At 36.6% G+C, this 17,793-nt stretch overlaps 2 protein-coding genes across 2 annotated transcripts; both read left to right on the plus strand.

Moving 5' to 3' along the window:
- Positions 1-3,665: 3,665 nt before the first annotated feature.
- LOC116123350 (germin-like protein subfamily 1 member 17) lies at positions 3,666-4,695 on the plus strand. Its single transcript, XM_031409137.1, has 2 exons — positions 3,666-3,828; positions 3,973-4,695. Exons 1-2 carry the CDS (start codon positions 3,711-3,713, stop codon positions 4,518-4,520), a joined length of 666 nt encoding a protein of 221 aa, XP_031264997.1. The 5' UTR covers positions 3,666-3,710; the 3' UTR covers positions 4,521-4,695.
- Positions 4,696-10,830: 6,135 nt separating this feature from the next.
- On the plus strand, positions 10,831-15,930 carry LOC116123391. The gene is given in 5 exon segments (XM_031409164.1): positions 10,831-11,235; positions 11,941-12,321; positions 13,240-14,112; positions 14,114-14,813; positions 15,293-15,930. Coding segments are annotated over 5 exon segments (2,997 nt in total).
- Positions 15,931-17,793: the final 1,863 nt, after the last annotated feature.

Consider the following 17,793-nt stretch of genomic DNA (forward strand, 5'->3'; position numbering starts at 1 on the left):
GACACATTTTATGCACATGTGGTTGAAAACTCTATATTTTTGTCTCATTCCAACATATTTGACCCATTTGAACCCTTCAAATGATTTTGTTTTCAGCAAACTGATCCGGCAAATAGATGAAGACAGATTTAAAAATTTCGGATAATCAAACCTAAAAGAATGAATCCAGTCCTCATATCCCTCTTCCCTAGACAAAATTCAGTTTTGAATTCATGTATAGAATGAATCATGTAAATTAAAATTACGAAACTTACGTATATATTTTATATTACATTAGAAACTTAGATAGATGAACTACGATTTACCAGATTTAATGTTATTTTTCATCTATCAATCTTGTGACAATCTTCAACAGATATCTCTCTCTCCGTTTTTTTTTTTTTTTTTGTTCGTGCAGGCTACAGCTCCTATAACAAACCAATTTACTAAATTTTTATAATCAAGCAATCTCCAATTCTCCACCTATCATACTTTCTGATTCAGTAGGAGACCAAAGACTTCTGTTTCTCTTTTTCTACATATGGTCCAACTATGGAGACGGCTGGAGTTGGTATTTATACTGTTTTATATAAAAATCAATCATGGCAATTAGTTATTATTTTATCTGTTGATTGTCAACTTTCATGTTGTATTATTTATTGGTTTCTTCATGTTTCGATATTGTTATTAATTTAAAATATAGTTAAGCTTATTGGTTATATTTATTTAATAGATAGAATATATTATCAAGGCAAATTACAGGGATCACAAAAGAATCATTCTTTTGAAGCTTTGTATTTTTTATATGCAACGGACTTATATTTTTTATATGCAATGGACAAATTAGAAACTTAGATGGATCAACTACATTAATTAACAATATTCCATTTGATGTCATTTTCACTTCACCGATCAAAACTTGCCGCATCAATCTTTTGAAACTTCATCCTTTAAACAATCGAATGGATTGACCACTTTTTAAACTAAACTTAATTGCATTCTTTGAATGAATGAAAATCAATATCTAGAACGGTCAATCAAATGATATGAAACCTCTTGTTTCTCATTTTGATAAATTTCTGGAAAACCATACGTCACGACCCTAGACAATTGTGCGGACCACAAACGGTGACGGTTGGCTCTAAGTAAGCTTGAATATATACTATTTTCATTAGAGGACTTATGGTGTATATCATTATTCATAATTTCACACTTAAATCCATAAGAAATATTCCCAAAAAAGGATTTATAAACACTTGAAAGTTGTAAAATAACACACACACACACACACACATATATATATTTTCATGACCCTAGTGTCCAGATTAGCTTGCGCACACCTCGGCTACCTCTTAGGACTTATTGAATGCCTTATAAACCCAATATTTCAAAGTAAGTCACGAATGTGATAAGTGACCTTAAGGTTTAAACCCAAGAAGTTAATGAAACGAGCAAACCTTTTTGACAAGTAGATCGACCCCTTGTAGCTTAACAAACCTATATATTACGGCGGCTGATTGCTGACAAATTAAACTAATTCTCACCAGAGGTAACGTAGACTTGTGTGTATGTCTTGCTTTATGTATTGGGCCAGGCAAAGACGGGAGTAGGTGTGATCTTTTACATAACGTCAATGGTAATTAATAGTAGTTCATTTTCAGGATTTATTGTCAATGGAGCTAGCTATATAGTTTCTCTTCTAGATTTAAGATTATCTTGTTAATTAATGTCAATTTATGATACTTAATTCCTTTGAATAGACTTAATATATACAGTAAAACCTCTTTATAATCATAATGATGGGATCAACTAATTTTATTACTACGAGGAGGTTATAACTTAATAGAGGTGTAGTTACAAAAATTATTATTTTGATTTCTTATTTTATAAGTCATGTTTGAATAATACAATATTAGGATTTCAATTCATATATATTTTAGTAGTATTATGATTTCAATTCAGCACTTCAATTATCTACTTTTGAAACGGATAGAAGATTGTGTCTTGAAACCAGCAAAGATAAGTGTCATTGATTGAACTGTAAATATAATTAAGTATGATCAATTGATGTGAAGCCACAGACAATTGTCAATGGTTTTAAGCACTACAAAATTAGGATCCCCGATGTCAATGAATTACAAGTTACAAATGAAGTGGATGAGGAGAATAAAAGAGTCATTTCAGATTTGAGTGATCAGATTTGACAACTTCACTACACTAATTGAATAGGTATTAATTTATTCCTCGATCACCAAATGAGTAACAAATCGTGTATATTTTAATTGAAGAAGAAATCATTGCCGCAATTAGACAAGAAGAGAAAGAAAATAATCCTAAGGATGATAGTACGGAAATATAAAAAGTTTCATGCCATAAAACTCTAAACATGCTTGAGAAGCTAAAAAATTTTGGTTTCAACAAGAAGGTGTTGATGCTAGCAAGTTATTACGTACTCGCAAGTTAAAATATATAATAACAACTTTAAAACATAAATCATTATCCTAAACAACTTTAGATAAGTATTTTATTTATTCTTAAACCTTTAATATAACATAAAATATGTTTTTTGTAATATACAGATAATTATTATTATGTGGAGACAACTTTCCTTAAGACAGAAATTAGAAAAATTATAACTTATTACAATGTAAAGTTTATTCTTATTTATAATTATCTCAAATTAGGATTAAATTTTTTTATGACTATGTAGTGTTTATTTCTATATAGAACATCATTATAGAGAGGATTTACTATATATATATACACACACACACATACACATTCATATTTTCTTATTCCTACGAGACAGCTTTCATTAGGGAGTTTGACAAAATGAAGATACACATATACAAATAGGGTTCAAGAGTCTGCAGACCGACCACTGTTAACCTTAGACATTGTGATTAGTCACCTAATTTTTTAATTTCTTGACAACCATTACATATTTAAACAATTCCTTTTATTAAATCACTTTAAGGATCCTACAACCTAAACAAATAATTTTTTTTTTTTTTTTTCAAGATTCTGGAGAACAAAGAATTGGAGATTCGATTATATGTGGAAATGATATTAGCCGGCACAAAAATGAAATTAAGAAGGTTTAGGTCAGCAAATGTACATTTTTTCGTACTTCCTTTTATTAGCTTCCCAAACGATTCGATTCCTTATGTTACTGAAATTTAGTACGCAGTATTGGGAATTAGATTATGTGTGATTTAAGAATCTAATCTTGCTCTAATTAATTTCTAGCTGATCATAAAGATGATACATATTTTTTTGTCTTATTTTTGAGCAAATACATTAATCTTGTTATATTATCTTGAGATGACTAGATTTCCATGAAGGCTCTGAGTAACTTGATCATGCATGTTGGACGATACAGTCAATGAAATTTAAGAAAATCTACACTAGCAGCCCTGTGAGATACGAAAGCGGACCTCTTCTATACATTTAAATTTTACCAGCAACCTAGTGATGTAAGCAATGAAGAAAAAAAATTTACTTTGACAATTTGATTTGGTTGTTAAAGACTTAATCTTGATGGAAATTAAAAATAGATAACCATTGATGACTTGGTAAGTCTTCATCATCTTCTTCCAGTAGGGGAAATAATGAAGACTAGTTCAATGAATTTTATCTATAAATACACTAACTTGCCTTGCAACATATCTCACCTTCACTACTAAAGCAATAATACTTGAAGAATAGAGAGACTTAACCTACTCATCAAGATGAAAAGTTTCCTTTTGGCTTTTGTTCTCTTGGCTTTGGCTTCCTCGTTGGCCTCTGCTTTTGATCCCAGTCCTCTTCAGGATTTCTGTGTAGCCGTTGATGACCCTCTGCACGGTGGTACGTTTTAAGTTTCTGTCACAATTTCTATTTTTATATTTTTGAATGTACATTAGAAGCGCACATGCAAACACACTCACTGTATACATCCTTTCTATGGCTAGGCATGTATTCGATATTAATTCAATTCTTTCATGTTTTCAGTGTTTGTGAATGGGAAGTTCTGCAAGGACCCCAAGCTTGCCAAAGCAGATGATTTTTCCTTTTCAGTTAAAAAGCCTGGAAACACAAATAACGCAGTTGGTTCAAATGTCTCTGCCGTAAATGTACAACAAATTCCAGGACTTAACACTCTTGGCATATCTGCAGTCCGCATTGACTATGCTCCTTATGGCCAAAACGCACCTCACACTCACCCTCGTGCCACTGAGATTCTTGTAGTCCTGGAGGGTACTCTTCTTGTTGGTTTCGTTACTTCCAATCCAAACAACACACTTATCAGCAAAGTTCTTAACAAGGGTGATGTGTTTGTGTTTCCCATTGGTCTCATTCACTTCCAATTCAATATTGGAAAAACAAAAGCGATTGCTTTTGCTGGTTTAAGCAGCCAGAACCCTGGTGTAATTACCATTGCAAATGCAGTATTTGGATCAGATCCTGCCATTGATCCTGGTTTTCTCGCTAAAGCTTTCCAGTTGGACAAGAAAGTGGTGAAAGATCTCCAGAATAAGTTCTGGATGGATAGCAACTAGAGAAACATATTGTCAAAACCAGTGAAATATGTTTCCTAGTTCTACCTAGATGTTTTCATTAATTTATCTTACAATTGATGTAATAAAGAGAGGCTACATCCATGTTATGTATACCTCGAGTGTTTTTTTTTTTTTTAAGTTTATGATATACTTAATGTTACATTTTGTTAGCTTACTCTTCCACCAGACTCTCCCTCCATCTCCAAAATAATACAAAATTTCAATGTGTAAACTTATGGGAATAAAAAATACATAAACTGCAAGTCATTGGAATGTTTTAAGTAGGTATTAAACTTTAGAAAATGATTGGAATGTTTTAAGTAGGTATTAAACTTTAGAAAATGATATCTTGGATAAGTAGTTACTTCCATTTAAACGATACATCACGTATTTTTAACACATTTGGCAAAGTCAAATGCTTTTCGGCGTTAATATTAACATCGCTATAAATCATAAATTTGTCTCTCTCCCTTAGTTTATATAATTTCTTTTTACCTTTTGCCTACTAAATTCTTCCTGGCATGGTCAAGATTTGAAGAAAAAAAGTTTGAATCCCATATTTTACATCCTAAATAATGTAACACTGTTTTTTTAGAAATATAATTATGAATACATGATCATCTCACCTCTATGCTCATATAAATACGTTGTGATACATAACATTATTTTATTGTAATTAATGATATTTTTTAACTTTGGTTCCGAAGAACCCAGTCATCAGAACAGTTAGCAAGTGAGAGGTTGAGAGAGAGTGAAAGCAAAAACGAAGTAGATTCGAGAAGAAGAATGGAAAAAGTTCTTCATTTCACTACTGAAACTTTGTTGTTTACAAGCTTATATACAAGAGGGGTAAAATAGGACTTCCACAACTAAATATGTTGACAAGTCAACATAATCAAATATCCTAATATCCTAGCATCTCCCCTTCATCAAAACTTCTATAACTTGTTGCCACTCCAGTAGTCAACGTATCAATATCCTAACATCTCCCCTTGATCAAAACCTCTATACATCTTCCTTTTCGTAGTGAAGACCATTGCCACATTCTGTCACTTGAAATTGACAAATAATCTGAACTGCAAAAAAAAATTAAATATAAATGTAACGCATTTCTCATCATTTAGATAATAATCAATTTAATTAAAATAAAGAAAAAAAAAAAAAAAAAAAAAAAAAAAAAAAAAAAACCAACTAACAGCAACTGAAATGTAATAGCAGAGGTCAACTGGAATGCACCAGCAAATGGCAACCGACATGCACCAGCAGAGATCAACCAAATATATATTAATCTGCTGAAGTTGTTGAAACACTAGAACCACTTAATCCTTTGATAGTGAATTTTTCCTGAAGTATTTCAAACTTGGAAGTTGAAAGTGCTTTAGTAAATATGTCTGCCTTTTGATACTCAGTTGGATCATATTGCACCTTAAGTTTATTGGCTGTAACGTATTCTTGGATGTAGTGAGCATCTAGCTCAATGTGCTTGGTCCTGCCATGGAAGACAGTATTAGAAGCAAGTGAACTAGCACCCTGGTTGTCACACTAGATGACAGGAATCTTAGGCAAGTGAAGACCAATTTCTAAAAAAAGACTCAAAACCAGGCCACTTCAGTTGCACCTTGGGCTGGGCCGCCTCTATGGAGGAAAGAGCCACCACTTTTTGCTTTCTTGAAGTCCATTGAATCAGGTTAGATCCAAGAAAAACACAACAGCCACTAGTTGATCTTCTGTCTATGATATTATTTGCCCAATCAGCATCTGTATAACAAGCCAAGTTAAGTTTGTTGCTAGCATTGAATTGAAGGCCAAAATTGGAGGTGCCTTTGAGATATCTAAGCAGCCTCTTACATGCTTGTCAATGCAACTGAGTTGGAGCTTTAAGGAATTGGCTAAGTTTGTTCACAGAGTAAGAGATATCAAGTTTGGATAGTGTCAAATACTGCAAGGCACCAATTGTACTCCTATATAGGGCTAGAGTATTAAAACTTTCACTGTCTTTAAGAGTGAGTTGAGTTCCCACAACCATGGGAGTAGTGCAGGGCTTGCAATCCATCCTTTTTGTTTTAACTAGCAAATCTTTAATGTATTTTTCTTGGCTCATATGAAGACTTTTCTCATTCCTTGTCACCTCAAAACCAAGGAAATATTTGAGGGAGCCTAAGACTTTTAAAGCAAACTAATTGTTAAGATCATTAATTGTTTGATGAACTAGGCTGGAGTCATTCCCTGTTAGCAATATATCATCTACATAAACAAAAACATACATCATTCTGCCTTGATTTTGATACACAAAGAGACTAGGATCTGCTAGGGAGTGTACAAAGCCCCAACCAAGAAATGTCTGTTTAAGTTTACCAAACTAGGCCCTAGGAGCCTGTTTAAGACCATAAAACACTTTGGTTAATTGACAAATATGATGTGGATGTTCAGTACTCACAAAACCTTCAGGCTAAACCATATATACTGTTTCACTATGGTCCCCATTCAAAAAGGCATTATTAATATCAACTTGCTGAATATCCCATCCAAAACTTATTGCCCAACTCATAATTACTCGAATATTTGGAGACTTGATTACAGGACTGCATGTTTCTAGATAATCTACCTCAGGAGTCTACTGATATCCTTTTGCAACTAACCTGGCCCTAAACCTCCGAATAGACCTATTTGGATTAGTTTTAACTTTGAAAACCCACTTGCAACCTACTGGATGCATCTCGGAAGTGACTGGGACAAGTTTCCAAGTATGATTAGACATTAATGCATCATATTCAGCTTGCATAGTAGCCTTCCAGGATGGATGAGAGAGTGCTTCTGACACAGTGATTGGTTCCTTAGTGTTAAGGGATAAGGAAGATAGTAAGGCAATGTTATGAGCTTTGGCTTTGGCTCTAGTTATCATAGGGTGACTGTTTTTTTTTTTGTGTCAGGAGGTAATGGTGCTGCTAAGGGTTAATCTACAAGTTGAGTGTTTGTAGTTGTGTTAGGAGGAAGAGGTGCTACTAAAGGCAAATCTACAGTGAGTGGGACAGTGTGATATGAGTTATTGGAAGCAATGGTCACAGATTTAGTAATTGAATTTGGTGACACAGTTTGGACTAGAAGATATCGAGGTAGGGAAAGACTTATTTGGTTTGGTCGGAGACAAAAGTGGGCTGGAAAATGTCATGATTGATGTTTCCAATTGAACTTGTGCAATAGGACTATGTGAGATGGAGGATGCAAGGGAAAAGTTAAGAAAAGAGTCCAATGTTGTAGAGGGAACATGCCAAATTGAGGTAGTAGAGGAAGATAAATCTAAATCAGGACTAAAAGATGTAGTGGGTGAAATTGAAGTAGAACTGACAGAACTATGAAATAATCTGACTCATCCAACTTGACACTTTAACAAATGTAGACATGGCCAAAAGAAGCTAAGCACTTATACCTTTTGTGATGTAGCTTATTGTTAGAGTCATGAAAATGACTCTATTTTGGTGATAAAAATACCCCATGTGCGATTAAATTGAAGTATATTGAGACAATTACAGAATTTATGAATTTATTCACGAAAATCGCTTCCTAATATTTTTCTTATGAATTTAACGTGTTTTGGATGATTTTGGAAAGGATATGAGTTGATATTAGGTTGTGGTTTATGGATTAGGGGTGACTTTGCCTCATTTATGCTGTTTGGGGGTAAACTATCATATTTACAAGGGTTGATTTTGTCAATTTTCAATCGTGCAGGGACCAAAGTGATATTTTGCAGGTTGTCTATGAAATGAAAACGAAAGGTTGGGTACAAGGGAGGTGTTGTTCATCCATTTTCCGGCGACGCTTCATCTTCCTTTCCAGCAACCTCCGGTGACGGTTCGGCTTCCTCGTGGCCAGATCATCGTCATCTCCATCGTCTCGGATCACCACCGTGAGAACCATCATCGCCGCTGCGACGTTTCATCTTCCACCACCGTGACTCTTCGCATTCCAGGCTAGATTTCGCCATTTTCTGGCAACGTTTGGGCTCCCTAAAGGTTGATCTCCCTTCCCCATGGCCGGATCTACACATCCCAAGCTTCAACCGCCGCAAAAACCGTCGCAAAAACTACCAAAATCTGCCATCTAGCCACCGCGACTCTTCATCTTCCAGCCCAGATCTTGCTCATTTCCGGCGACTTTTCACCTCCCCATGATCTGATCTAAACTCCCCATCACCAAAGCTTTCCATCGGTACCTTCGGATCCCATTTCTGCCACCATTTTCTGGAAGATCCGTCAGAAAATTAACATTTTCTAGCGAGTGTGATTGTTCGTATTTCGGGCTGTTCGTTGGTCGTTTTTGCCCCTTCTTCACATCATATCGCTGTCGGTTACTTCCTCTCCGCCATGATCAGCTTTGTTTCCACCGTTTTAGCCTCTGTCATTACCACTATGAGCGGCTAAGTTCTCGGTTGTCTGTTACGGCATAGGCGAGATCGAGATTGACTCCAGGACTCTGCTCATTAGCTCTCGACTAGTTGGATGAGCCCGATTATAGGACATTTGGTAGTATTGTGCTTCAGAATTATATTTGTTTTCGTTTCATGTTTGATTTCGATACTTTAATATGATTTGAGCATAACTTGTGATGAATATTGTTGTCCATTATGATTTAATGTTTTCATAGAAATTGCTGAATGATAAACGTTGGTTTGAAATAATTAAATGATGAATATTGCTTTTCATTACTTTGCATCGATTGTAATTGAGTTATGTTCGGATTTAATTTAATTTCTACTGTTGTTGTGTTTATTGTGAAGTTGGTTGATTGGAATATACGTGTTGACAAATTGTATTTGTTAATCACGTACCAACTAGTGGTATTGCCTTGTAGCGTTTATTGGCGTTCAATGATAGTCTTTAACCAATCGAACTTGAGTGATCGGGTGAGACAAGATAGATTATACCTATAGTGCCGGGAAGACATTTCATTGATTTACCTTGCCTTGCAGGTTTAGGGGATCGTAGAGGGTGGAGGAGAATTGTGTGAGTCGGTCTCGTGTCAAACCAAAACCGTAACGGCAACATTTTTATTATAAAGTCTTTATTAGTTTTAATTTCATGTTTTATTATTTGCATTTAGTTTGTTTAGTTTCATTAATCAATTGCCAATTTCATTTCCGCTACTCAAAATACATTAGGTTGTTAGTCTTATGCTTGTGGATTCGACCCTGCTTACCGCTAACTATGGTATTTAGGTTTAATTTTGTGGTCGTGATGACCAGTTTGACAAAATTTTGGCGCCGTTGCCGGGGAGCAACGTGCTTTTGACTTTGTGTGTTTGGGTAGTCATTAGTTTTTATTCTAGGTTTACTTTAGTCTTTGTTTTTGTTTGTGTTATTTTCTTTGTAGTGATTACTTTGTTTGAGTGAATTGTTTAATTTTTGTGTTCCGTTTTGTTTGTCTATTTGCATTGTTAGTTAATTATTTTCTTTTTAGGTTGTTTGCGTAATTTCATTTTTTTTCTTTCCTTTATTTTATTTTCATTGGAATAGTTTCATTTGTGTTTGTTTTTGTTTTGCAGGAAAATTGCAATTGGGAAAACGCTTCAGCGTGTCATGAGCATTAAAGATCTTGCACGACCCAATTGTGAAATTCTCTTAACCTTTGATTTTTTTTATTCCTAGGATTTAATTTTTGTTCTTAGTATTAAATTCTTTTAGGTTGCATTGATAAATTTAGTTTTGATTAAACATAATTGTTGTGTGAAATTTTGTTGGGTATAGTTTCATTAGATTTTAGATTTGTTTTAGTTTTGTTTCGTGTGCTTAGTAAAATTTGTTTCTTAGATTTTGCATTGAGTTAATTTTCTTTGAGATTGTTGTTGCGTTGCTTGTTGAGCCTTTTGTGTGTTTGGTTGGTGAATGCAAACTAGAAGGTCTTGTAACGAAGAGTTATTACCTTTGAATCTTGAAATTGAACGCACTTGTAAGAGGAATAGAAAACAAGCACGTAGGATGGCTGACCAGGATGAACCCGCACATGTGCCCCTTAGCCAACATTTCGCACCCACCACCTACACTTCACCCTCATGTATTCGTATCCCCAATGTCCAGACACAACACTATGAGATCAAAACTAGTGTCATCCAATTGTTGCCAATTTATTATGGGAATTTAAATGAGGAGCCATACAAGCACTTAGATGAATTTTTAGAGGTTTGCTCCATAGGTAGACTTCAACATGTGAATGAAGATGTCGTGCTCTTAATTTTGTTCCCATTTTCACTTAAGGATCGAGCCAAACAGTGGCTCAGTTCTTTGGCAGCAGGGTCCATTATCTCTTGGACCTAAATGCAACAAGGATTCCTAAAAAAGTATTATCGAATTGGTAAAACCAATAGCATAAGACAAGCCATTACTAGTTTTGCTCAACTTGATGGCGAGGAATTTTATGAGAGTTGGGCACGTTTGAAGGAAATGCTTAGGAAGTGTCCCCATCACGCAGTCCCTAGGTGGCAATTAGTTCGTAGTTTCTATGATAGACTAACCGAGAGGCATAGGAATATGGTAGACACCTCTTGTGGAGGAACATTGATGCACAAGGACAAGAATAAGTTATGGCAACTCTTCGAGACCTTAAGTGAAAATTCAATGCACCACATTTCTGCGTCTAGAATGCCTATCTCAGGGCAGCCATCCAAGAAGGGTGGCGTGTATGAGGTGTCACGGTTAGATGGCATTAGTTCCAAGCTAGAGGTGTTGGCCCACTAATTTGACCAGTTTGTATCTATACAAGGGCAACCCTCTACACAATCATCTCAGAAGGCGAACCAAGATGTTTTTGCCATGCACTCCACTCTTGACCATCCGGTTGAGGAACCTGCCCCTGACTCTTTTGAGGAGCAAGTGCAAGTTGCACAAGGCTTCCAGAGAAAGAACGATCTGTACTCGAACACGCACAATCCTGGGTGGCATAACCACCCTAATTTTTCATGGAAGCCACAACCACCTCAGAATGTCCCCAATAATATGTCATACAAGAACAATCCTTCCAATCAGTAAGGCAATTATAGGGAGCAACCTTCAATCCAACCTATGTTCCCACCTCCCGTTCAGCAGCCCACTCCAGTGTCTAGTTCACTAGAATCAATGATGGCTCAAATGCCCCAAACCATGCTGGAACAAAAAACCGACATGAATGCTAGGTTCTAGGATTTAGAGCAGAATACCCAACTTTTACATTCCCATTCCCATTCCCAATCCATTAGTAAGTTAGAGACCCAGATTGGTCAAATAGCTGAAGCAGTCAATAGGAGGGAACAAGGCCAATTGCCTAGTCAAGTCATAGGTAACTCTAGTGGTTCTTCTCAGTAGAGAGGGTTTTCTGAACAAGCTAAGGCCGTGATGACTCTCTGGAGCGGTTAAGAGCTAATTAGGCTTGAGAGGGAAGTAAAACTCCAGGGTAGAGAAGAGGAAAGTCTATGTAGGGATCAAGCCAAAGAGAGTGAGAGTGAGCCACTTGTAGAGTCAAGTGTTCAGAGACCAGGTAAGGAAAAAGTTGGGGAGAATGAACCATCCCCTGCATCGTACATACTGAGAGCACCCTTTCCTCAGTGCTTAAAGCCCCCAAATGTTCCCACTACTAGGAAAAGCGCTAAGATGGAGGAAAAGATTGAGTTGTTTAAACAAGTGCAGATTAACATTCCACTCTTAGATGCCATTAAGCAAGTACCTACTTATGCCAAATTCCTCAAAGACTTGTGCACGCAAAAGAGGAAAATGAATCTCACACACCTAAGACTGTACATTTACCAGAAAATGTAAGTGCAGTTGTCTCAAACCGTATTCCCCCGAAGTTAAAGGATCCTGGAGCTCCTATTATTTCTTGTGTGATAGGTAATGTCAGATTGATAGAGCACTCTTAGACTTAGGGCCGAGCGTGAACTTATTACCCACTTCCGTGTATGAACAGTTTAACTTAGGTGAGCTCAAGTCGACTGAAGTCATACTACAGTTAGCTGACCGATCGGTCAAAATGCCTAGGGGCCTAATTGAGGATGTGTTAGTTAAGGTTGAGGAACTATATTTTTCGGTGGATTTTCTTGTCTTAGAGATGGAGTATACAAGTAGTGGAAGTATGCCACCGATCATTTTAGGGAGACCTTTTCTAGCAATGGTAAATGCGTGCATTAACTGTAGATCAGGAGAGATAGAAGTGTCTTTTGGGAATAGGAAACTGAGACTTAATGTGTTTAATGCTGGTTTAGGACCGATGCGTGAGACGATAACGAGTGTTTCATGGTTGATACTATTGATAGTCTAGTGGAGGCTCACGCCCCACAGATGTTATGTGATGATGCAATTTACACTCTTATGAATCCATTTGTTGAGGAGATATCTAGCTTGAGTGTAGTGTCTGAGATTAAGGAGGTTAGTGCGTATATAGCTAGGTCGCCCACTCTAGAGCGTCGACCTTGGAACATCAAGTATGAACCCTTACCAACTTTGTCTAAGACGACACAACCGAGGTCAATTGAGTCTTCGCCAGTCTTAGAGTTTAAGGCTTTGCCTAATACTTTAAAGTATGTTTTCCTAAGACCCAATAAGACCTTACCCGTGATCATTGTCGCCAACTTAGATAGCGAGCAAGAGGAGAGATTAGTGGCGGTCTTGACAACACATAAGGAATCAATCGGTTGGTTGGTAGCCGATTTGTGAGGGATTAGCCCTTCTTTGTGCATGCATCGCATATTTTGTGAGGAGAATGTTAAACCGGTCTATGAAGCTCAAAGAAGGTTAAACCCGAACATGAAGGAGGTGGTGAAGAAAGAAGTGATCAAATGGCTTGATGCGGGTATCATCTACCCTATAACCGATAGCCAATGGATGAGTCCAACCCATGTTATAACTAAGAAGAGTGGCCTCATCGTTGTTGAAAATAAAAAAGGTGAGCGAATTCCTACCTATACTCCCACAGGATGGAGAGTTTGCATTGACTATAGGAAGCTCAACCTAGCCACTAGGAAAGATCATTTCCCGCTCCCATTTATTGACCAAATCCTAGAAAAACTTGTAGGGCAAGCTTTCTATTGTTTTCTGGATGGCTATTCTGGATATAACCAAGTACCAGTTGCCCCCAAAGACCAGGAAAAGACCACGTTCACATGTCCTTTTGGTACGTTTTCCTTTCGTCATATGCCCTTTGGGTTATGCAATGCACCGACAACGTTTCAAAGGTGCATGTTATCGATATTTTCTGACATGGTGGGTCAATTCCTTGAAGTCTTCATGGATGATTTTTCTGTGTTTGCTGCCTCTTTTGATGATTGTCTTGAAAAACTTGAGTTGGTGTTGAAACGCTGTAAAGAGACAAATCTTGTTCTTAGTTGGGAAAAGAGTCATTTCATGGTTCAAGAGGGAATTGTCTTAGGTCATTTAGTTTCCAAGGAGGGGATAGCAGTGGATAAGGCAAAGGTAGAGTTGATTTCTCAACTATCACCGCCTTCGTCAGTCAAACAAATTAGATATTTCCTAGGCCATGCAAGATTTTATAGGCGTTTCATCCTGAATTTTAGCAAGATCTCCAAGCCTTTGTGTGATTTGCTTACTAAAGATGTGCCATTTGTTTTTTTATGACTCTTGTATGATTGCCTTTACCATTTTGAAGGAAGCGTTGACCACAGCACCCATCATGCAACCTCTTGATTGGAACCTAACTTTTGAAGTGTTGTGTGATGCATTGGACTATGCCATTGGTGCAGTCCTTGGCCAACGGGAGAATAAAAAGCCCGTTGTAATCTATTATGCAAGCAAGACCCTCTCCAATGCTCAATGTAATTACACCACTACGGAGAAAGAGTTGCTTGCAGTAGTGTTTTCCCTTGATAAGTTCCGGTCTTATCTTCTTGGGTCTAGGATAGTTGTCTTTACAGACCATGTTGCAGTTAGGTATTTGTTAGCCAAGAAAGACACTAAGCCTAGACTAATTCGATGGATTTTGTTGTTGTAAGAGTTTGATCTAGAAATCAAAGATAAAAAGGGTAGCGATAATGTGGTCGTTGACCACTTGTCTAGACTCTTTACAGAGTATGTCCCTAGTCAATGTTTGAATGAATCTTTCCCAGATGAGCAACTGTTTGCGATATCCTAATCCAAAGCACCTTGGTATGCCCATATAGTCAATTACTTGGCCGTTGGACAATTACCATTAGGGTGGACCAAAACTTAGAAAGATCATTTCTTTGCAACCATCAAGCATTATTTTTGGGAAGGCCTAGACCTTTTCAGGGTGTGTGCAAACCAAATAGGTAGGAGATGTGTTCCCGACCACAAGTGTAGTAGTGTACTTGCATTTTGTCATTCTTATGCTTGTGGTGGTCATTATAGTGGCAAGAGGACTGCGTTAAAGGTCCTCTAGTGTGGTTTCTATTGGCCCTCTCCTTTTTGTGATGCATTCTTTTATCGTCGTGCTTGTACTTAATGTCAAAAAGTAGGGAATACTAGTAGACGAGATATGATGCCCCTGAATCCTATTTTGATTGTGGAAGTGTTTGATGTGTGGGGTATTGATTTTATGGGTCCATTTCCCTCATCTTTTGGCTTTAAATATATCTTTCTTGTAGTCGATTATGTGTCTAAATGGGTATAAACCATTGCCACTAGAACCAATGATCATAGGGTGGTCGTCAACTTTGTTCAATCGCACATCTTTAGCCATTTCGGTCATCCCCGCGCCATTATCAGTGATGGTGGCTCACATTTCACCAATAGGCACTTTGGTCACTATTGAAAAAGTACTCAATCACCCATCGAGTTGCCACACCTTATGACCCTCAAACTAGTGGACAATTGGAACGTGCTAATAGGGAAATTAAGACTATCTTAGAGAAAATGGTACGGCCCGATCGTAAGGATTGGTCAATGTGTCTGAATGATGCACTTTGGGCCTATCGAACTGCATATCGTACCCCTATTGGCATGTCCCCTTATCGGTTAGTTTTTGGGAAAACATGTCATTTACTTGTAGAACTTGAACATAGAGCATATTGGGCCACAAGGAAATTCAATTTTGATATGACCACGGCCAGTGACCATAGGAAACTCCAACTTTTGGAGTTAGATGAGCTAAGACACGAAGCTTATGAGAACTCTTGTATCTCTAAAGAGAAGACTAAAGCTTTTCACGGTAAACACATTGTTAGGAAGTCATTCTCTCCTAATCAAAAAGTGTGGCTCTTTAACTCTAAGCTTCGCCTCTTTCCGGGGAAGCTTCGGTCACGATGGTATGACCCTTTTATTTTTCTTAATGTTTTCCCTCACGAAGCTGTTGAAATCCGAAACCCAAAAACGGGACAAGTTTTTAAGGTGAATGGCCAAAGACTTAAACTTTATGCTGATGGCATTAATGATGGAGAGGTGATTGAGGAGTGTTCTTTCTTAAAACCACATTAGCCATTTTAGTGCACTGAGTCTGGCTGAAGACTTTAAACTTAGCGCTTGTGGGAGGCAACCCACCTTTGTAAATATGTTTTTACTGCTTTTATGTTTTTGTTATTTTTCTCTTCGCAGGATTGTCATGTTTGGAAACTCATTAACTAGTCCAAGGCTAAGCTTATGCATGCTCCACAAACTCTGTTGATGACAGCCCCACCATTGTTCCTCAGGTTGTATCTCTCCACCTTATATGCTATTATTGTTAGATTTCTTGTTTCTCAAATATGTTGGACGATTTTAATGTTATTGATCATATTGCCATTTGAGATCATTTGATGCTAAGTTGGGGAGGATATTTGTAGTTGTGGGTCATTGAGGACAATGACATTTTAAGTTGGGGAGTGTTGATTTGATTTTATATTTTTGTGAAGTGTTGTTGATGATGCTTTTGTGGAGATTGTGATAGCTTTGTGAAGTGTTGTTGATGATTTTATTTTTGTGAAGTGTTGTTAATGATGCTTTTGTGGAAATTGTGATATTTTTGTGAAGTGTTGTTGATGATGCTTTTGTGGAAATTGTATGTTGAATGGATTGTGCTTAAATTTTTGTGGCATGATGATGTTTTTTGTTGAAAATATGTTGAATCTTACTCTTTTAAGTCCAAAAGTGGTTAAAGTGAACTAAAGTGAGTTATTTTTAAAATTTTCATGAATTCATGCATAATCACCCTTTTTGAAGCAATTGAGATGCTAGTTGAAAGGTTTTGTGAGGTTTTTGAAAATTGTTTGTTGCAACATGGTCTTAAACATTGCACTATTGGTTCTATTTTGTGCTAGGTTTGTCCATAATTGTGGTTAGACATCGTTTTGTGTAAATGTCATATGTTTTAGTGTTTATGCAAGTCTCCCACACACTTTACATGCCCATGGAGCAAAGTTTCATTTATTATCTTGCGTGTGTTAAAAGTGCTTAAATGTTGCTTGATGATTTGGTTTTGATTTGTAGCCTAGTTGACTCGAGTGAGTACGCCCGAGGGGTGTTCTACACCTAATCCCCTAAAGCTATCTAGCTTGGGAGTGGTTGGCCTAAAACTCGTTACATGGGTCTTCTAGAAAGCTTAAGAAGTCATTACATAGATCATAAGCTTTATAAAAAAAAAATAAAATAAAAGAAATAAAGAAATAAAGTCTTGACTTGCAGCCTAGTTGGTTCGAGTGAGTAAGTTCGAGGAGTGTTCTACACTTAGTGCCCTATAGCCACCTAGTTTGGGAGTCATTGACCTAAAGCCCATTACACGGACCTTCTAGAAAGCTTAAGAAGTTAAGACAAGAAAAAAAAAAATACAAACAAGTGATGAATGAAAAGAAATAATATGTCAAAATCTTGTGTGGAAAATGAGCATTATGTTGCATGTACATAAGTTGGGGAGTTTTGCATGACATTTTAACATTGTGATATGAATATGAAATGTGTGTTTGAGAAGCTTTACTGGAGATAGGCAAATCTTGATGGAAACTTTAGTTCTTTATTTAAGATTGTGTTATTTACTTATTATGTTCAAATTTTTCACTTTACCTTTTGATGAATGTCTTGTTTGTTAATGAATATGGTTGTGTATGGTTTGGTGAGAATGTTGAAAGAGTTTTTTTAACTTTACTCGAGGACGAGCAAATAGTAAGTTGGGGAGTGTGTTAGAGTTATGAAAGTGACTCTATTTTGGCGATAAAAATACCCCATGTGTGATTAAATTGAAATATATTGAGACAATTAAAGAATTTATGAATTTATTCACGAAAATCACTTCCTAATATTTTTCTTATGAATTTAACGTGTTTGGAATGATTTTGGAAAGGATATGAGTTGATATTAGGTTGTGGTTTA

This window comes from Pistacia vera, unplaced genomic scaffold, assembly GCF_008641045.1.
Source record: "Pistacia vera cultivar Batoury unplaced genomic scaffold, PisVer_v2 Contig142, whole genome shotgun sequence".
Taxonomy (NCBI): domain Eukaryota; kingdom Viridiplantae; phylum Streptophyta; class Magnoliopsida; order Sapindales; family Anacardiaceae; genus Pistacia; species Pistacia vera.

Bases quoted from the DNA above. Each gene is read 5' to 3' on its own strand.
- LOC116123350 (XM_031409137.1), top strand. From the start codon at position 3,711: ATGAAAAGTTTCCTTTTGGCTTTTGTTCTCTTGGCTTTGGCTTCCTCG. The intron at 3,829-3,972 runs GTACGTTTTAAG...TCATGTTTTCAG, and splicing joins TGATGACCCTCTGCACGGTG to TGTTTGTGAATGGGAAGTTC.